General features: G+C 54.9%; 1 protein-coding gene across 3 annotated transcripts; it reads right to left on the bottom strand.

The window, feature by feature from the left end:
* Window positions 1-1,281: 1,281 nt before the first annotated feature.
* FKBP5 (FKBP prolyl isomerase 5) lies at window positions 1,282-20,120 on the bottom strand. 3 transcript variants are annotated; one of them, XM_082069115.1, is made up of 12 exons: window positions 20,063-20,120; window positions 15,151-15,241; window positions 11,422-11,550; window positions 9,702-9,846; window positions 9,321-9,463; window positions 8,372-8,486; window positions 5,962-6,118; window positions 5,345-5,435; window positions 4,357-4,440; window positions 3,627-3,812; window positions 2,487-2,726; window positions 1,282-1,523 (listed from the first exon to the last, which is right to left on the bottom strand). In XM_082069115.1, the coding sequence occupies exons 3-12, from the start codon at window positions 11,524-11,526 to the stop codon at window positions 1,416-1,418; spliced, it is 1,374 nt and encodes a 457-aa protein (XP_081925241.1). In that variant the 5' UTR covers window positions 11,527-11,550; window positions 15,151-15,241; window positions 20,063-20,120; the 3' UTR covers window positions 1,282-1,415. The 3 variants fall into 3 exon arrangements, with proteins under 3 accessions (XP_081925241.1, XP_081925240.1, XP_081925239.1); XM_082069114.1 differs by lacking the exons at window positions 15,151-15,241; window positions 20,063-20,120 and adding an exon at window positions 15,040-15,062; XM_082069113.1 differs by lacking the exons at window positions 1,282-1,523; window positions 20,063-20,120 and adding an exon at window positions 3,218-3,380 and having other exon boundaries at window positions 2,519-2,726.
* Between the last annotated feature and the right edge of the window lie 899 nt (window positions 20,121-21,019).

Here is a 21,019-nt window from a genome sequence, read left to right as displayed (position 1 = left end):
AGAGGGTTGTTTCCTATGAAAAGCGTTGTCCGGGCTGCCCCCCGCTGGAAGCGCAGCCAGGGCCCAGCGGCCCCCGCTCGGGCAGCTCTGGAGCAGGGGCGCCAGCCCCCCCGGCCTCGGGGAGCGGTGGCGCCGATGAGGAGACACCAGCAGCTCCTGAAGGAACCCCCCGCGGGAGCCGGGACAGCGGAGCCGGGGCGGCAGGCTCGGCGCTCCCCAGCGACCTCCCGCGCTGCACACGATCCACAGAAAAAGCACTTTGTATGTTTTTTTCTTTCAGTTGTTTATTTTCAAGCTCCAAAAGGGATATTACAAAGAACAGACAGGAAAAATACCAACCGGAAAGCTGTTCTCACACGGTAGTGACGGCATCCCTTCAGGACGGAGGGGCCAGCGGCCGAGGTGGCAGCAGCACCAGCGTGGGGACACGTGCCCCATTCATGCCGGGGGGCCCCCTCACCACAGGAAAGGTGCTCGCTGCCCAACTGTAAACCCAGAGCAGCAGCTCCGGCCCAGCCACCTGCTTTCCGAACCACGTCAACCTGCGGCTTTTTCCCCTGTACAGACCCCAAACGAGCAATAAAACTCTCATCTACAGATGGGAGCTGAGGGATGGGGCACAGGCTGCCAACTGAGCACCTGCGAGCAGCAGAGCTGGACAGGAGGCTCTGCCCTCCGAGGACAAAGAAACCATCTTCTTCAAAAGGTAAAATTCCCCACAAAACAGCGCTTTAAGGGCAAATCACATTCCTGCACTGAGAGGCTGCAGCAAAGGTGGGGGGGTCCTCACCCGCACACTTGGCTCCACATCGCAACCCCTTTGGCCACAGGCAAGAAGCCACCAGGAGAGCAAAACCGGTTTCTCCCCCAACCCAATCGGTGAGCGAGCTGCCGGGTGCTCTGGGCCCCGTGAGCCAGCCCTGGGCTGTACGAGCCCACGTGCCCACGGAGGCACCGTGGCACCTGGCGCTGGTGCCAGTGCAGCGCCATCATGCGCTGGGTACAACCGGAGGCAGCGCTGCAGCGTGCAAGGAGCATCTCCTGCGTCCCACTCGCAGCAGAGGACCTGGGATGCTGCACCGACAGCTGACACGGAGCCAATGGAGTCAGGACGAGTTGTCTATGGAAACCTCCCAAGAGCCAAGAGTTTCAGTTTTGTGGTTTTTCCTCTCCGTTTAAAAGCTATTTGTTCCCGTGCGGTGGTCCCACGGCGCTCTGCCACCCCCACTCCGCCGCCGGCTGCACCCAGGGCAGTGGGATGGGGTTTGTTTTTCTTTGTGAGGTGCTTTTTACTTCCACGATCACACGAACTGTAACAAGCTTTACAAGAAAACACTGGCGTGTTCCGAGGTCTGGCAGCAACCTTGTTCTGCATGGGCCGAGGGCAGGAGGCTCTCCGCTCCTCTCCTCCTCCATCATACATGTCCTTCAGCCTCTTCATCTTTGGCACCAGGAGTTTCAGGTCCCTTTTCACAAGCTGGCTTCTCCGCTGCTGTCTTGACCCTGGTTTTGCCGGCTGCTTCCTGGAAGAACAGCAGATAAAGCACATGGAGTTGGCAACGGGAGGAAGAGGCAGCAGGCAGGTGACAGCGATGCTGGGAATGGATACAGGCAGCCAAGCCTGGCAGGGCCAGCAGAATCCTCCCCGTGACTCCCCCTGCCCGTCAGCCACCGCCGCTCACCCCACAGGCTCCTGTTCGCGTGGCTCAGCGGCTGGCAGCGCTTGAGCTGCGTCGGCCCAGCGCTGGAGATGGGACGGAGCTGTAGGTGCGGCAGAGGAGCACCGAGGCACCGCGAAGCCCCGCGCCTGCTCCAGCAGCACGTGTCGGTGTCCCCGTGGCGCCCGAGCCAACACGCCACTCCCTGCCCCCAGCCAGCGAACCCAACGTACTGCTCCCCAGTCTGCACTGCTCCCTTATTCCACAGCCTCAGCCTCCAGGCACCACTTCAGAAGAGATTACACTAAAAATGACCTGCGCAGACAGCTTGCAAAGCTGTGTCTGCTCTCGTTACAGTACACCCGTTTTGTTCAGAGGAATTTTGGATGAGAGCCTGTTACAAGACAGCGACCTCTCCGCAGAAGCAGAGGAGCAGGCTACTGCCTTACCAGGTTCAGGAAATCCATCCTATCATGCCTCAAAATACCCCTGGCCTTGCCAGAGACAGGATGACATTTCATTTTACCAGCAACCAGGAGGTCATCAACAGTCACGAGCTGGGAACAGCAAAATGAAGTACAAATGCCAACCCTGTTATCAGCCCTCGGGAGCTCACACTGCAAATACTGTTATTGATGACAGAGCATCTAACAGCAGTCTCTGAGAGACCAAGAAATACACCCCTTCTTCCCACTGCAGCAGGCTTTATCCCTCCATCCTCAGCCTGATCTATTATTTAATTGCTTTTAACCCATCTTTTCCCATCACAAACCTGCTGAATATCCTTTGGTGCAAACTGCTAGATGGCAAAAAATGGGCAACACGCACCTTTGCATCCCTTTCCGCAAACTTTGCAAACATGTTGGCGTAGATCCTCCGGTCCCGCTCGTTGTGCTCCTTCGTCTTCTTCTGGCAGACAGAGATCTGGGATTTTGCTGCCTTGTTCTGTGGATTCACTTCTAGCACCCTTTGAAAGTCACATTTTGCCAGCTCGAACTCATTCATCAATAACCTGGCTTCGCCCCTGCGGTACAAGCCCTTCTCGTTGTCCTGGTCCAGTCCCAGCGCCTGGAAACACACAGGTCCCTGTTAGCAACTCGGGGATCCTCAAAAAGACCCCCCTATGGCTAAAGCCTCACGCAATCTGCCAAAAATTACGACGAGGCAGCTTCAAGTCTCCGGAGCGCCTCCATCTTGCTCTACCAGAGCTGACATGTCTCCGTCAGCAGTTGGCAGGTCATTAATATAGTTCAGTTATTTGTATCTGCTTAAAATCCTTCTGAGAGTGGCAGAGTTGATAGGAGACAAATCCACGTACAAGAAATCAGCTGTAAATGCTAAACCTGGGCCCAGAGGAGCACAGGGAGCTCATAGGCAAGGGAGCTGATGGATTAAACGTGCTTTTGTCTCCCTGCTTTAGCAATGACATGATTTTCCTGCAGTGAAAGCCACATATGCCTCCCAGAGATTATTCATCTTTTAGATTAAGGCAACTAGCTTTACCACATGCAAGATGCTTAAATCTAAGCCTTTTATGAAAGAATTCATAGTTTCCTAACAAAGACAAGGTTGCAGCTCTTTCAGGGACTGGCCAAGGCCCATCCCAGCGGCCGAGAGATCCACTGCAGCTCTAGCACAGTCTCTGTCGCACCCGGATCCAGCCTGGGCAGACCCAAACAGCATGTTAAGGCGGCTGGTCGACACGGATCCATCCACGTGGATCTGATTTCGGAAGAAAAGCTGTTGTGAGCACATGGCCAGGTGGACTTTGAACCCCCAAGGGAACTTCTGCTGCCGCAGTCTCCAAGCACATGGCATCCACAGAGACCTCAAGGTGCAGAAGGGATGGCACCACCCCACTGCCATTTAGAAATTGCTTCTCATATGAAAAGAAATTCAAACCCCCCTGAACTCCCAGTGGAACATTTAGGAGAGGATGCTCCAACCCCCAGGCTTGTGCACATCTACCTTATCGCAGCACTCGACAGCTTTGGCGTACTCCCGTAGCTTCAGGTAGCACATGGCCAGGTTGAGGAAGGCAGCCAGGAGGAACGAGTCAGAGGCTTTCGACTCTTTCTCAGATAGGCCGTACTCCATTTCCAGCCAGGACACGATCTTGCCGTACTGAATCACCGCCTGCAGGTATTTGCCTTCCTGGGATGGAGCAAAGAAGAAGATGCTAGAGGAACCTGTGCTGACAATGCTTGATCGGCTCCCAGAACATCCTGCAAACAGGTTATGAGTTTAACACAGTGTCTTGCATAAACAAGTGAATGAAGGAGGATGCTGAATAGCTGCAGCCACACTGGGGCTTGGCTGGAGCTGCTGGTGTGCAGCCCCCGCAAAACGCCAAGTCCGAGCTCGTGCTCAAGCTCTGTGCAGAGCAGCGGGGGAGCGGGATGCTCTGTCCTGGGAATGGCAACTACAGAGCCCCTCGCGTTAGCCCTGGCCACATCCAGCCCCAGGCAGGATCCGACCCGTCCTGCTCCGCGGGCAGCACGCGTGTGCCAGGCAGCGCTGGGAAAGGAGGAATCTCAGGGAGCGAGGAAAAGGCAGAGAAGAGCAGGACTCGCCTTCCCCAACACTGGGGGAACACAGCTGCTCTGACACCGATGACTCTCGAGGCATTTATCTTACGATCACCCCAAACTTATTTCCAGCTCCCTTGCTCTGCCTCGCCACCCCTAAGTTTACAAACCTTGAAGTACATCGTGCCTTTCTGCTTGACGATGGCTGCCTGCTCCAGCTTCTCCTTGGTGTCCATCTCCCATGACTCCTTGGCCTGCAAATAAACACCCAGAGCAATCCCAGCGGGGCACGGCAACCCCCGCACCACCAGGACCCATGGCCGCCGCAACTCCTCAGTAACGAGCAGCGCTCGTCAGAGCTGTACTACAGAGGATGGATCTGGCAGTTTCTTTAATTTGAGGGGCTGGGGAAGAGCAAACACCAAGAGCACACACAGGGTGCACACCTGAAGCCCTTCACAACAGGGGAGCCCCTGCCAGGCTCGGGACTTCACCCTGAGCGAGGTGGTTTGCCCACTGCAACCCCACGGGAGGAAAAATCCTGGCAAAAAATAAACCCCCAAAGGCAAGAGAAGGGTGGGGAGAGACAACCCCCGGCAGACAGGGGATGGGATGCGATGGGGTGGGATGCGATGGGACGCGATGGGATGGGACGCGATGGGATGGGACGCGATGGGATGGGACGCGATGGGATGGGACGCGTCTTGCTCCAGCCAGGGGACGGGTGGGGAGGTGAGCCAGCCAGGGACGCACACAGCAGTCCCTGCCCCATCCCATGGGCATCATCCCCTGCATCCCGGCCCCAGCCTCTCCGGAGAGCCAGCTCGGTGTGCCGGCCGGGCGCCTCGCGGCCCGCTGGACACAGGGACTGTGACCTGCGCAGCCAGAGGGGAGGAGAAAAGGGAAAAACTAAAAGGAAAAAAAAAAGAAAGCACAAGAGGAACAAGGCTAGGAACAAATCAGAGAACCAGCCTTGGACTCCAGCCAGAAAAATAAAACAAACCAACAGAGAACAACAAATTAAGAACACTAAGATCCTCGGTGACGTATCCACTTCAGCAGGGGCCAGGCTGCACCACGCCAGGGACAAAGGGTGGACACCGCAAAAGGACCCGCGTTCCATGACCTAGGGAGGGACCAGCGTGCTCCCGCCCTCACCTTTTCAAAGCTCTTCAGCGTCACCTCGTACACCAGCTCTGCATTTGCCTGGATGCCGTATTTCGCCTTCCCCGTCTCCCCGAAGCCGTATCTGAGCGGGCAGAAAGAGGCTGTCAGAGGCGGCGGGTGGGGAAACCTCCATTTCGGCAGCGCCTGGCCACGAACACAGGCCCAGGTTACTAATTCTGGTTTCACACTCAGCTCCATGCCGGCAGCTTTCCAACATTTGGGGGCCAGGGTGATGTTATTCTCTACGCGCAAAGACATCTGACAATATACGATGCATGATATATAGGGAATCATCCTGTTTGGCTGCATCAAATCTGTCTTTTTATACAGGTTTCTCTCCAGTGTAAGGACCCAGCCCTAGCAATTTACAGGGAGACGTTTTCCTCTCAGACACAGGACTTGGATAAAGCCCCTTTACCTAATTTTTAAAGCATCTTGAAATTCCTGCCTGCGCGCTGCTGGACACTCGCGCTGGCCCCGCTGGCACTGCTAACCCAGAGCTCTCCCAGAAGTGCTGTTGTTGGGACCGTCGTCTTCCACCAGTGCTGTAACGGTCTCAGGTGCCAGAAGCTTAGAACTAGACAGCACCCCCCAGAGATGCCCCCTACCGTGGCCCGAGGTAGAGGACGCAGTGCTCTCCCCTCTGCATCTTCTCCAGGGCTTTGTCGATGCCGATGGGGATGTCGTGGTCCTCCCCTTCACCCACGACGAACTTCACGTCTTTGCAGTCGAACCTGGTGCCGCCGCAGAATCCCTCCAGGTGAACTGCAGGGAGAGGGGACCGGCAGGATTGCACCCAGAGCCACCCAAACCAAGCCAGGTGGGCTCCGAAGAAAGCACCTTATGAAGTGCCTTGCGAAGCATTATCTCCTGAAATGCAGCAAAGCTTCCAGCCCTGGAAGGGGGAAGACACGGGGCTGGGGGCAGCCAAGGAGCCCCTGGTAAGCAGAGAGGGATGGGGAGGGCTTTGAAACATTGCTGAAAAGCAAGTCAGCCATATCTCATCTAACCAAGGACCAGACAACAGATAAACACCATGACTAATATGTTCCCCTCATACTCAGCTGCACAAGTCTTACTGGAACTGGATATTGCTCCTGGCATGCCGCCACGCAGAATTTATCACAGCGATTACAAATCTTCTATACAGTGCTATACCGCCTTGCCTTCTACCTTGAAAACAAGGCCTTGTTCTCCTGCCTCTAGGAACTCAAAGTACAAGATAAACATTTTTTTTATTTATTTTTAATCTTCAACCAATACCCGTGCTGTTCCAGCCCCAGACGCTGGCAGAAGCGCAGCCGGAGCGGACACGGGGTACCTGGCACATTCACCACCTGGTACTCCTGGCTGGGTTTCCACAGCAGGATTATTCTTTATTTATTTGATCCTGAAGACGTTCTGGGCTTTGGGGACAGTTGTATGTTCTCTGCACTCTGCTCGCAGGGTACAAGGCATAAGCATGTCGGTAGCCAAAAAGTAAAAGCAATTTCACAAGGGAACACCTACGTAGCATTGAAAAAAAAACAACAAAACAAATTAAAAAAAGGTTTTGAGAGGAAAATTTCATGGTGGGCATCACAGCTGTGCTTAAGGACTTTGCAGCCTGGAAGGACACAAGCTTTACTTTTGCTCGCTGCAGGGTAGAGATCGCCCGTGCAAGCACTGCTGGAGCACGGGGGAAGGGACGCCTGGAAAGGAAACAACCCTGGGGCCAGGGGCTGCTCTCAGAGCCCCTCCAGCACCGCACAGAGCTGCAGGATGTGACCCGAGGTACCACAGGACACCAAGCATCTCATCCGGGGCAGCGGGAGGTGAGAGCAAACAGCCCCCGCGCTGGACAGAGCCGAGAGGGTCCGGGCTCCGTCCAGGACCAACGCAGCCTGGGCCGAAGGAAACCTGCCCCCCGCCCCGGGACCCACGGAAAGTCCCTGCGACGGGACACACGGACTAAGCAAGACCCCGTCCCCAGGGCAGCGCAGCCCCTGACGTCATGCACGGCCTGAGGGTGCTCTCCCCGGGTGGACACCACGCTCTGCCTCATCACCCCAACTCAAAACCAAGCTGGCTATTTCCTTAGGCACAGGAAAGTGGAAAATTGAGCCTAAAATACAGGTAACCCAGCAAGCTCACAACACCATGCCATCTCCCTGTGTGTTCCCAGAATCCCTGACCCCAAAAGCAGCTGTACGGCCCCCCCGGTCCCCGCCCCCAGCAGGATGCAGCAGTGACGGGAACATCCCGCTTTAGAGTACGCAGGAGGATGCTGCGATCCTTCCCTTCCAGGACAGTTCTGCTCTATGTTCATTGCACAAAAAATACACCAGGCAAAGGGGGAAAATCTCCACTCAGGTTTCCAGGAGCAGGTCAGCTGGTTGCAGTTGCTCTTGGATTACAGGGAAAAAAAAGCTGCTGAAGGAACATCACTCCAGTTGCAGCCCTGACTTATTGTTCTCTCGGTGCCTGCAGCGATTTTGTTTTTGAAGAGGAGAGAACAGAGTGTACCGAGTGCGGCTGGCACACGAACTTGATGTGCTGACAGCAATTTGTACTCAGATTAAAAACGAAGAAGGAGGAGGGGCCGGGGGAAAGGTTGTAACAAAAGCTGGAATGCCAGATTTCAACTACAGCCTGGGTTTTAGGGACCAGAAGTACGAATTAGGGTCTGTAAAACTTAAAACCAGTAAAAACGCTTTCAAGACTCCAGCCTGGAGCTGCTCGCTTCTACAAGCATGGTTTCTTCCACACTAATTCCAGCAACAACGCACCTCCCAAATACATGGCTGAGACAAGCCATCGCTGCCCCGGGGTCACAGCCTTGTCCAAGGGAGAGCTCTGGTGAGCGCCCCTGGGCGGCAGCGACCCCCCCAGCCCCCTGCACCCCGTCCACCCCCGGACGAGGCGCCTGCGCCGGCCGCCGCCTGCAGCCCACGCGGCCCCTCGCCAGGGAGAGGCGCCGGGGCTGCTCCGGGACGTGGTCGCCCCTCGAGCTCCCGCCACAGACAGATAGGCACTCACTGTCCACCGTAGCCCCTTCGTTAGGGTTGGAGTAACCTTCTCCCTTCCTCTTGATCCTCCGGATAATCCCTCCATCCTCAAACAAGTCCTCGCCTTTGAAGTCAAGCAGCTCAACCTAAAAAAAAAAGGTGGGCAGAGCTTGAGGAGGGAAAAAGGAGTGGAGAAAAACAACAGAAAAGCCACAAAGCGGCATTTCATCCTCCCGCTGGAGAGCCAAGCCAGCTAATTCTCCATTCAGCTGACAAGCAGAAGTCGCTCATAAAAGCCAGCTCCAAGCCACAGCGTAATACACCCAATTTATTAGAAACTGGGACATATCCAGTACCTGAAGCATAACACAAAGTAACAGCAAAAATAGGTTTATTAACCTGTAAGGGTACAACAGGGCGGATGCTGGAAGATGCCGTGAAAGCTGCCCAGGGTCAGCATGGGCAGCAGTTTCCCCTTCATTCTCTGACGGGACCAGTTCTGACCCACAGCTCAGTCCCACTAGACTTGGAAAGACTAAGCTTTAATTTAGGACAGACCCGTTCCTCCCTGCCCACCGCCCTGTCCCGGGGAGCCCTGCCCAGCCAGCGCACTGCGCCAAAACCTCGGCTTTCCTGCCGCCCCACGGCCCCGATCGGTTTTTAGCACCCAGGGGCATTTCCCAGCTGCTTTCTCCTTCCCATGTGCATTTTTAAAGCGGGAATCTGCCCATTCCCCCCCCGGTACTGGGGCTCTCCCCAGCCAGAGTTCCAGTCCCGGCTCAGACACACATTTCTGAGAAAACCCTGGCAGCAGTTCCTGGAGCAGAGGGACACGTTTCAGGAATCCAAACTGGTTTTTTGGTTGTGGTTTTTGGTTTTTTGTTGTGTTTTTTCTTCTTTTTTAAATTTTTAAGCTGGCTGGCAAGGCAGGAAGGGAGCGAGCAAGCTCACCCACGCGCCAGCCCACTGGCATTACTTGCCTCAAAAAAGAGGGTGGCGTTGGAGGGGATTTTGGGGGCGCTGCCAGCAGAGCCGTACGCGTACTCGGGTTTGCAGAGCAAGTAGCAGATCTCTCCTTTCTTCATGGTAGCCACCCCAATGTCCCATGCCTTGATTACCTGACCTAGGAGACAGACAGATGTCAGGCAGGAGGGAACAGCTGGCGGCCCAGGAAAAGCCCAGCCTGGGTGCTGCAAAGATGGCACCCCCAAAAAACACCCTCAGCAGTCACTTACGGCAGGGCTGACACTGTCCATCTGTTCTGCAACAGGGTCTCAGCGCCCAGGATCATCCCAAATCCCCCCAGAATCATCCCACCCCCCCGGATCATCCCCACGGATGGAGCCCCCAGGCCAGCTCACCCTTGCCCAGGCTGAAGACAAAGGGCTCATTTCGATCACGGCTGGAGTCAAATTTTTTACCGTTGGCGAGTTTGCCTTTGTAGTGGACATAAACCTTGTCCCCAATCATGGGGGACTCCTCTTCACTCCCAGGTCGTTTAATGATCTGAGAGAGAGAAACCAGAGAAAAAGAGGCCATGGGACAGCCAAGGATGCATATGGAGAGTGAGAGATATAGAGAGAGATATACACACACCTGCAGTTTTATATACACACACACACACACGCATATACATATATATAAATATATACGCACGCACGCATATACAGCCCAGTGCTGCTCAAAACCAAAGGAAGGCTTGAAGGGGAGACATTCAATTTATCCTTCCATCAGCTGCCAAAAACAAACCCCGAAGTGGAGCTGCGGCGGCGGAGCAGGACGGGGCTGAGCGCAGGCGCCCGGGAACGCTGGCGGAGCAGGACGGGGCTGAGCGCAGGCCTGCCCGGGAACACTGGCGGAGCAGGACGGGGCTGAGCGCAGGCGCCCGGGAACACTGGCGGAGCAGGACGGGGCTGAGCGCAGGCGCCCGGGAACACTGGCGGAGCAGGACGGGGCTGAGCGCAGGCGCCCGGGAACGCTGGCGGAGCAGGACGGGGCTGAGCGCAGGCCTGCCCGGGAACGCTGGTGGAGCAGGACGGGGCTGAGCGCAGGCGCCCGGGAACGCTGGCGGAGCAGGACGGGGCTGAGCGCAGGCCTGCCCAGGAACGCTGGTGGAGCAGGACGGGGCTGAGCGCAGGCCTGCCCGGGAACGCTGGCGGAGCAGGACGGGGCTGAGCGCAGGCGCCCGGGAACGCTGGCGGAGCAGGACGGGGCTGAGCGCAGGCGCCCGGGAACGCTGGCGGAGCAGGACGGGGCTGAGCGCAGGCCTGCCCGGGAACGCTGGCGGAGCAGGACGGGGCTGAGCGCAGGCGCCCGGGAACGCTGGCGGAGCAGGACGGGGCTGAGCGCAGGCCTGCCCGGGAACGCTGGCGGAGCAGGACGGGGCTGAGCGCAGGCGCCCGGGAACGCTGGCGGAGCAGGACGGGGCTGAGCGCAGGCGCCCGGGAACGCTGGCGGAGCAGGACGGGGCTGAGCGCAGGCCTGCCCGCGCCCGCCGCGGCGCCCGGGAACGCGGCCGCTCCAGACCCGACGGAGCTGCCGCCACTCGCGCTCTGTCCGCGCGTCCCATGCGCAGGGCTGGGTCACTTCGCTACTCGCTTCTTGTCAACACTTTTTATTTTCCAAATGCTACAGCCTGGAACACGCAGTTCCCAAGCGGAGCATGGAGCAGGGGAGGATGCTATTCTTAGAGGAAAGGTCCTATTCAACTGGAGAAGAGCAAGTACTGGGGAGCAGAACTATCCAGAAATGGCCCTGAATATGAAAAACGGGTTGTGGAGCAGACTGGATGACTTCAGTAACGTGCTCTCTCTAGTGTCTGTGAGTCATGCACAAAAATGTTTTGTGGATTTACAGCTAATAATCTGATTAGGAAACACAATAGCAGCGAAATTCATTGAGCAGCCTGAAACCATCAGTCTCAAACACCACCCCATCCTTCTGTATGCCAAGTGATGCTCATCTCCTTTGCCTTCCAAATTTAAAAGAAGAAAAGAGTCCGACAGCCCTGGAAGCGCTCCGTGGCCTACAGGCTGAGCACCCAGAGCACGGGACGCAGGACCCTCCGGGCAGCCCCCTCACCTTCAGGACCCCTCGGTCTCGAGCCGGTGTGATGTCCTCCCCGCGCTCGGCCAGAGCCGCCGCCTGCACCTCCCCTTCGCCCTTGGCGGCCTCATCGGTGGTCATGGTCTCCTTGCATAAGCCCCGGACCTGCGGAGACACGGCACGAAGCCCATGAGCCTGGCAGGACCACGGGACGCGGTGCAAGAGGAAAGGGTTAAATAAAATCAGCTCTGCTGCAGAGCTGGGGCAGGAAGCTTCGCACACATCTCGAGTGTGCAGAGCGGGAAATCCCTTCCCACAAGGAATTACCTGTTTGTCAGACACCCTGTTGTTTGGAAAGCAGCACCTCAACCCCAGGCAAACCCACCAAAACCACCCAAAGACGACAGACGAAGCTCCGAGTCTCCGGCAAGCGGAGCATCACTCTGCATGGGAAGACCCGAACAAACAGCAAGCATCTTCTCCAAGAACTAAAGAAAACCCAGCACCAAAAGAATCCCAACCATTTGGGTTGCTGAAGAGAAAATTCACAGCAAGACTCAAAGAAATTGGGGTTTTTTTGGGCAAACTGCTGCCGCACTACGTTCCAAATATCACTGTGTGAGCAGCCGAGATGCCAGAAAAGCCATGTTTTTGATCAAATGCAGACTTCTACCAATGCTGCCTGGTAAAAAGAGAACTGCCTATGGTTTAAAAAACATATTTCCTGATGATCTCCTTCAAACCATAAGGCTATTTTGGTAGCCAAACTGCTGTGCGACACATAATCAGGGAAACATGCAATGGAGAATTAGAAAGCGATGCATTTTTTAAGACATAAACCAGATCTATTAAAGTGACTGTAATTGCAAAACTTTCCCACAGCCTTTGGTGTGGAAGCTGACGTTAACCAGCAGGAGAAATTATTCATTCGGGGGATTCAAAAAGAGCAAAGAAAGGATGTTTTCAGCTCTAAGGGCAGATAAGCCGTGCAAGAAGAATTGTGCTCCTCACACCCGGGAGGAAAGGGAAGAGCTGGAGCCCGGCCCCCCCGGCACAGGAAGCCACTGAGACACAAAGAGCCCTGCAATGGAAGAACCAAATAGAAAAATAAGGGAACTACTTGTTGCAATGCTCAATTAGGACCATCTTTGGTGTAATATTTAATGAGATTTTGTGTCTGCTCCCTTTCCCCTGTTCTGCTGAGGTTTCAGATCGTAACACCTAAAAAACACTAGAAAAGCAACTTTGGTGGTGAGACTCGTCATCTCATGGGTATCTATACAGTGGAAAACATACTGTCGGTTACTTCGGAAGAAACCGTTGCCCTGAGGGTGGTGAGAGCCTGGCTGGGTTGGCCAGAGAGGTGGTGGATGAACCATCCCTGAGACACCCCAGGCCAGGCTGGACGGGGTCTGAGCAACCGGAGCTGGTGACGATGTCCCTGCTCATGGCAGGGGGGCACTGGGGGGCTGGGGAGGTCTCTCCAACCCAAACCAGCAGCTTGCAAAAGAAGTGCCACCTCCTGGGGCAGAACCTCCCCAGGTCCACCAAGCAGCCATCGCTGGGATGCACAAGACAGACGGGGAGGTGCTGGCTCCAGCTTGCCGGTTGCTAAATCCCACCAAGAGACATCTAAAAATATATCATACGCATCCTTCTCATTATTTTTCTACGTAAGCAATTAGTAGAGTCATCCAGGGAAGCTGGCCAAGGCGAGCGGGAGGGGAGACGCTCTGCGTCAGAAGCAGTGGGAGGGATGGAGCCCACAAGACCAGCTATTAAGATGTGGTCCACATTATGAAAGACCTCGAGACTTCTCAGTCCAGTGAAAACGGCTCCAACTAGGTTAGAGAAAAGACCGCGGCTCTCCTGCTTATCTCCGGTTTGGGGCAGCAGGAGGAGGCTGGCTGGGGTTCAAAATCCCAATTAATTTGAAACAAACAGTTGTAGGGAAAAAAAGAATCTGCTCCTCCCCCAGATTTCAACACCAGGGAGCCGGGGGCTGTCACCGAGAGCCGGGGACACGCGCTGGAGGTGTCGGAGCCCGAACCCTGCTGAGGAACCAAGAGCGCCCCAGAAACAGGGAGGGGTTAATTAATTACCCTGTGCAAAAGCCTCTGGGTGTTTCTGACACCCCTGGCAGACCCTGCTCTTCCCTCACCTACGAGCTTAATATTGTAAGTCTTGTAAAGGCAGCCAGGCTAAACCATCCTCCCTCCTCCGAGGTTCTGCAGTTTGGGGCGGTTTTGCACAGCTTGATTCTTCACATCCTAAAGCAAAAGTCCCTTGCAGGAGCCTGTAAACCCCCCAAAAACGCCTCTGGTCAAGCTCTGAGCCCAGCACTGGGGTCTGGTCCGTACCAGCCCCTGCCCAGGCATTTGTGGCCAAGCATGGGGCTGCCTGACCGGCACAGGGACCCAGCGCCGCCACCTCCAGCCTCCCCAGGCCCTGTGAAAGGGCAAAGTTATTCTTCAGAACTCGAGGAAAGGGTCTCGGGTTTGCACTTGTTTGCTGTTCATCAGTCTCTGCTCTACTGGATGATCTAAAAATTCAGCATAGCTGTTTAAACTGTAATTTAGGAGCTATAATAAACAAGTTTAAAATCCAGAGGTTTTGACATATCTCCTTCAAGTGCAACTATTTCAGCATGAATTAATACGAGATACATTAAAGAGCTTCTAGCTGAGCTAGAAGGCTTGCAAGTGCAGGAGACTCCTACATGTGCACTATGTGTTCTTTACTGGGACCAGCACATCCAGCCCATGATGCTGGCACATGCATGTTCTCAGCTCTGCTAAACTAATATAAACTCCCTGAATTGCTCAAAAGCAATGACTGCTGCCTCTTTCCTCCTTGCAAATCCGCTCTCTCCCCAGAGGCTGTCCTGCACGCAGGCACGAGCAGTCACAAACCGCTCTGCCCTCCTCCAGACGGAGAGCGGTGTCGCTGCGATGGACGCTCACGGCAGTGCAGCTGCAGTCGATGTCCACGAGCAACAGCGCGGCGCCGGCTGCGCAGGCAGAGCAGCCCCTGCACACCCCGCGCAGCCGGGCAGCGCTGCAGCTCTGACCCCAGGTTTAGCACCCACATAACGTCTGACATTCATTAATTCAGCCGCTGCTTCAGAAAAACGCATTCTGTGCTTTTTTGCTCACTCTCTTTTTTTTTTTTTTAAGCAAGTATGACAAAACACTGTTATTTCCTTTTCAGGCTGTGTGGTGGTTGGTGTCCCCTCCACCTTCGTTATCCCGAGCCGTGTGATTTTTCAGGCTGTCTGCAAATGATGCCAGACACACGCTCGACGCGAAACAGACAGTTGTGACCTGCAATGGGAGCCTCTCGAAGCCACTTCCCCTCTGCACGTGCCTTTCAAATGACAATCGCTGCAGCAGAAACGCTGCTCCAGGAGGATCACGCCCTGCAACACCAGCGCGCGCTGCACAGAAACCCGCGCCATCAAAACGAGCCGTTTGTTTTACAGTTCCCTCTCCACACAGATGTTGCTACCTTCCAGCCCAGAGAAACATGAGAAAATTCAAAGCGGGGAATGGGATGCAGATGTCCAACCCCAGGCTGGGGACAGGCAGGTATCACACATGCTAGAGTTTCACCAAGCACACGATCCCAAGCCACATTTCCTAGAAATCGGCATACCGGGAATTCGCCAGCTCCAAATGGAAACTTCCCGTGGCAGATCCCTCCTGGAGGCTCTCAGGAGGGAACGCGGGGAAGGGAAAGGCTGGGCAGGATTTCGAGGGGTCTCACCTCGCCACCATGCGATCGCCGGAGAAGGTTTGAATGTCCGGGGTCCCGGGAGGTCCCCACCAGCGACAAGGCGGGGATTCCACACAAACAGCTGGTAACAAAACAAAACACATGTGTGTTATTCCAAAACAAGATTTCAGAAGAATGGAGAACAGAGACAGCAGTTTTAAGCCCCAGACCGTGTTCCACCGCAGTCAGAAAGGGGTGATGGACCATGGACAGAACCTCCCGTGGCAGCTCCTGGGCTCCCCACAGCCACGGGATGATGCTTTGACTCACTGTTTCCATAAAACAGCATTTAGCATCTTACCATCCGCAAAAAAAAAAAAAGCTACACTCTGTCCAACTTTTTTATTGACTATTGCTGAAAGTCAAGGATGAAAACTCGCAGGATGGAAAAATAAGAGCTGACTGCTCTGGGGTTTGTTTTTTAAGACCCACTTAGCACAAAGCGCTTTCACTTCCATGGCACCATAAAAGCCCTAAAAGTTTTAGATTGCAACACAGGACGGAGTTTCTTTAAAATGCAATGGTCAAGCTAAAAACACAACTAACCCAAACGCGTGGCAGGGGGAACGCAGGGCCCCAAATCCAGCCCCTCCGTCCTCCATCCCCAGCCCACCCGCCACCAGCTAACGGAGCGCAATGGCGTTAGTGCAGCGGCTGGTTCCCCCGCCCCGCGGCTTCGCTTCCCTGGATCACAAAAACTACTGTCCAACGGAGCACCTGCCTATTGAGGGAACTGCCCCCGGGCAGCAGAGGGAAGACCAGGGCAGAGTCTTCCCCAGATGAGGGTGTTTTAAGACACCTACACCAGCAGAGCAGAGACCCAAGGAGACAGCGTCTGAGTCGTTAATAGATTAAAATCGGGATTTCTAGGGAAACACAACCTTCTTAAGCTTGACAAGGCAGCTCCATGCAATCCTTAGCTCCATCCCAACACATGAGAATGCATCCAGACATCAAGTGCCATTTCTCACACTCATACATCACAGCTTGAATTAAAAAAATCCTGGCCACTTGACTTTTCCCGTGCTCCTTTAAAATAAACGGGGAAGTCATAAATTTAAGTTATTGCTAGCTGAATAAGACTCGCATTTACTGATTTACTTCGTAGCATGCACACTGTGCAAGCAGCTGGCATCCTGGCAGGCCAGTCATGGCAACTTTTATTCAAGCAAAACACCAAAATGCAAACAGAGGTGCTCTGATTGCCCAGCAGCCTGATGAGCCCCCGTCCCGCTGGGGTGGCAGCTGACCCCCTGGTCTCCTTCACGCACAGCCTGGCCGCTGCAGGGTTAACTCCTGCCCCGGAGACCCGAGGATCCTCGAGGTGCCGGTGCCACCCCCCGCCGCCCCAGACAGGGCCGGTCCCCTCCAGCCCAGCCCGCCCCGAGGGGCAGAGGGCATGCGGGACCGCGGCTGCGGGACCGCGGCTGCGGGAAGCTCTCAAGCAATTAAGAGAACAACAAAAGGAGAAAAGCAAACTACTGCATGCAGCTAACTTCAATATAGCGGTATGAGTTCCTGTCACGCTTGCTTAATCATTTTTCCTAGCTAATGTTTTTAAGCTTCTGAAGTGGTTTAAGATCCAAGTCATAACTACTTTTTTAATGTGTTGAATAAGAGGCTGCCCTCAAGTTTCAGCTGCAGCAAGAGGAACGAGTGTATAACGAGCTGTTCCACACCTGCCTGAGCCTCCCGGGAGACGGCTGGAAGGGAGCTGAGCGTCCTCACGAGCTCCGTGGTCATTATATACAGACGCTCAGGTAACAGCGGGGAATGCAACTTCCTAATGTTTTCATAAATTAGGATTATGTAACTGGACAGAAAAAAATATAATAATATAGCCAAGCAGGTTATATAAACCATCTTTAAAAAGCGAGAAAGTACTTGACATCCCACTATCCACTCCTCGGCACCCCCTAAATGGGCTTTTTGCCATCAAAAATGAGCAGGCTCTTTTCATCGTGTCTTCTCCCCTGGTCAAAACAACCAGGGAGAACAGACCCACCAGGCTTTTCAGGACAGAGGAAATAAAGATTCCACCTCTGGGTGCTCCACGTGAAGGTGCCCCCCGCACCGCACGCCCGGAGCAGCTCGGCCGCCGCACGGGCGTCCGCAGCAGCTGCACCCGCCGAGCAAACGCGACTGTAGGAGACAGCTTGGGGGAACCCAAACAAATATCAAATAGGAATAAACAAGAAACGCCTTGTTTGCCAATTCTACTCCAATTTAGTCTTTTCTCCAACATAAATCTGACAATTAAGCTTGGAGATATATATATATATATAATTTTTTTTTTAATTTCTAAAAGAATCTCATTGCTTGCAACAGATTTAGGGCTTTCTCCAACAGCCTTCCAGCCAGGTGACCCTGCATGCCGGACTGTTCCGCCGCCGAGGGGGCCGGGGTGCCGGGGCTGCTGAGGATGCTGTGGCTTTGGGGTTGCACCCCCAAAATGATGTCATTGGCAAGCAAGGAGAGGCAGTGTCTCCTAGAGCTCTTTTTATTTCAGTGATTAAATTTAAGGTAAATAAAAAAATACTTGAAACAGGAATACTTTCAATGATGCTGGTTTTCTAAGAGCGATACTACCATTTATGAAGGCAGGCCACCACAGGCAGAACACAGTTTAACTGCCATCCCTCATCCTCTCGCCTTTTCACTTCTGACAGTTACTTTACTACTATTTTCCCAATTTTCCAATACAGTCACTTGCAAAATCAGAAATCCTTATTTTGACCACAATTACTGATTATGGAAAAAGCTCATCAGCTCCATGACAAACAAGTTACGTGAGCAACTCACACATTAGAGCACTTGTGGCCATTTCTTTATGTCCACAAACATATAGCGTTAAAATAAAATAACCCTTGCTAAGTAATCTATTATTTCCCTGTGATATACATGAGATTGGTACAAGCTGGGCAGCTCCCTCAATGGGCTGTAACAACTTTCTATAAATATATATAACTGAGAGATAATATAAAATAAAATATTAAATAGCATACAAATACAAACAGCAGCAAACTATTCTCTGAGAACTTCAGAAAATACTTTCCCTCCGGAGCCAGCCCAGGGGCACACGGCTGGATGGAAGAGGGGTCTTGGTGCTGAGCATCTCAAGCCTTACAGCAAACTTTCTCCTTCAGGCTGGCAATTCAAACACACCTAATTACACAGCAGTGACGTTCCTGAAGGATGCACACTGGTTTTCACTCAGGAACCGTCCTTTTTGCTGGCTCGGCCCAGTGCAGAGATGCTCTAACAGTACTGGGAAAGGACCTCAACATATATAATTCAGGCATGTCCTGTGCAAATAAGGTTTGGGAAGCTATGATCATCTGCTTTTATTAAAAAAAAAAAAAAGAAAAAAAATTGGACAAGGTGTCATCCCAGCAGACACGTCCGCTCTGCCCCGGGCACGGCGAGCAGCTGCGCCCGCCAGCCTCCTGCCAAAGGCCCTGCATCCCCCGAGCCCAGAACCAGGAGGCGCAGCACCCTGCTGACGGACCCCGGCACCCCGCTGACGGACCCCGGCACCCCGCTGACACGGACCCCGGCACCCCGCTGACACGGACCCCGGCACCCCGCTGACGGACCCCGGCACCCCGCTGACGGACCCCGGCACCCCGCTGACACGGACCCCGGCACCCCGCTGACACGGACCCCGGCACCCCGCTGACACGGACCCCGGCACTCTGGCTGCAAAACTCTCGGCACCACTGGGAAGTTATTTGTGCCCAGTCCCACGCTCCTGGGCAACCCCTTTGCCAGCAGTGCCCGTTGCTCCCCCTGCGTTGGTGGCATTACTGCCCCCCCCAGCAGCTCTGTCCCATCTCTAGGGTACCAGGTTGGAAATAAAACCAGAGCATCTCTGAGTCAGAGTATCACTGCCCAACCCAAACCCACCACACCTGCAGGAAAACAGCCCATAAAAGCCAGATACAGGCTCTGCTGGACGGATTTAATGATGTTCTTCCCCCAGCCCTTTGCCTGCACTTTAAAGGAAGAAGCGATTTGTGCCTTCAACATTTATTTTTTAACTTGCAATCCCAGTTTCCAGGCTGGATTTGATGCCCCAGTGATGTCCCAAATCCACCTCAACAATAGCTTATTATGGAGAAACATCACTTTAAATCTACCTTTAAAACCCTAGAGTATCACCTTCTTTTCTTATTTTCAAGGCTTTTTTCCAGGAGCAGCAGCGTGGCCCCGCACGCCCGGCACGGCAGGGACAGGAACCGCTGCAGCGCCGGAGCCTCAGCTGGGAGCTGCTGTCGGGGGCCGCGCCGACCGACACCCCCAGCCCCCCAGCCCCCCGCAGAGCGCCCCTTCCTGGCCAGAGCGAGCTCGCGCAAACGCGCACTCTGAAACAACCTTTGAAAGAGATTTTGTGCCCAGAGAGGAGGGAAAAGTGACAGAAGCTTCGGAAACAGAAACATTACATTGACCTTGTGCTATCACCTATAGCTACTGCAATCAAAACCACATATTTACATCTGCACCTTATGGGGCATGTTGACCAGGTGGCATTAGAGAAAACCTGACAGTTGGGCACAGGAGCCTCGTTTTGTGAGGAAAAGTGGGATAAAGAAAAATCCCCTCCCTTGAGCACTGTCCCGCGGGCACAACCGGCGACACTGACCCCCGTCCAGTGTGACCCCAGCCCGCCTCGTCCCCTGTGCCCATCCCAGTGCTCCCCCGTAACGCTCGGGAGCTTCTGCATTAACTCCACCCAGACATCCATGCACTGCGGGGCAAAGGGGTGGGGACCCCCGTCCTATTTCACCCCACAGCAGCATCTGGGGGGAACCAACCCCTTCTCCACGCCGCTCCCCAGCCCCACGCTGGACGCCACTGCCCCCCGTGCGGCCCCCGCACGGTCCCCAGCACCGCACGGACCCACCTGCCGCCGCCGCCGGGCGCCGAGTGGCACCGCGCGCCCTCGCCAGCCGAGTCTCCCCGGCCGCCGCGCCCCGCCTCTGTGCCCGCGTTCCATTGGTGTCTCTGCCTGCCCGTCTCGGCGATGGGGCCGACAACGCTTTCTCATTGGCTCGAGTGTGGCGGCAGTATGCAAATCAGCACGTTCCCCCCTCCCCTGGCGGGCTGGCCTGCTCCGCGCACTTGCAGGGGCAGCGGCGGGGGAGCGGGTGGGGGCCGGCGGTCGGGCCCTGGGCAGTGCGCTGGCGGGGTGCTGGGCGCGGTACAATGCCCCGGGGCTTGCGCACGGCGCCGTGCAGCGCTCCAAGGACACCTGGGCCCCACGCAGTGTTCCAAGGTTCCCTCAGCCCTAAGCAGCGCCTCTGTGGGGGGAACACCTTCGTGTAACACCCGCTGTCCAAGGGCACCCCAACCCCAGGACCAACCAGCCCCAGGGGATGCCCCGGTGATGTCCCAGGCCCATACAACACCCATGGGTACACCAACCCCGTGCAACCTCGTCGGGGTTTAAGGGAAATAGCACACTAGAAAGCAAATAATCTTCTGCAGCTGCATTCAGGGAGGCACCCATTTGGAGGACACGGCGGCTGGGACACACAGAAATGTTCCCGCTCAGCATGAAGGAGATAAGATTTTGGTTTAGAGCCTCAATATACCCTTGAGATTAAAAATACAGTGCATCTGCTATTAAACGTCTGGTCTCGTCTGATGCACATTCAGCTAATTGCAGCAACTGAACCCAGAGGGGCAACAAAAGCTGGGGGTGGATCACCGGGCAGATTTAAAACACAGCATCTCCCACTATTTTTATGAAGCTTTTGTTTTTCCTGGGCTTGTCTGCATGCAGCTCCCACCCTGCACCCCGATTCCTGCTCGTTGATCCAACAAACTCCCCAGGACCAGGCTCAAGGCAGCACTGCCC

The sequence above is a fragment of the Streptopelia decaocto genome (assembly GCF_964273445.1).
Source record: "Streptopelia decaocto genome assembly, chromosome: 19".
In the NCBI taxonomy this organism is placed as follows: Eukaryota; Metazoa; Chordata; class Aves; order Columbiformes; family Columbidae; genus Streptopelia; species Streptopelia decaocto.
The sequence above is the reverse complement of the archived record's forward strand: the minus strand, read 5'-3'. Positions and strand labels throughout refer to the sequence as shown.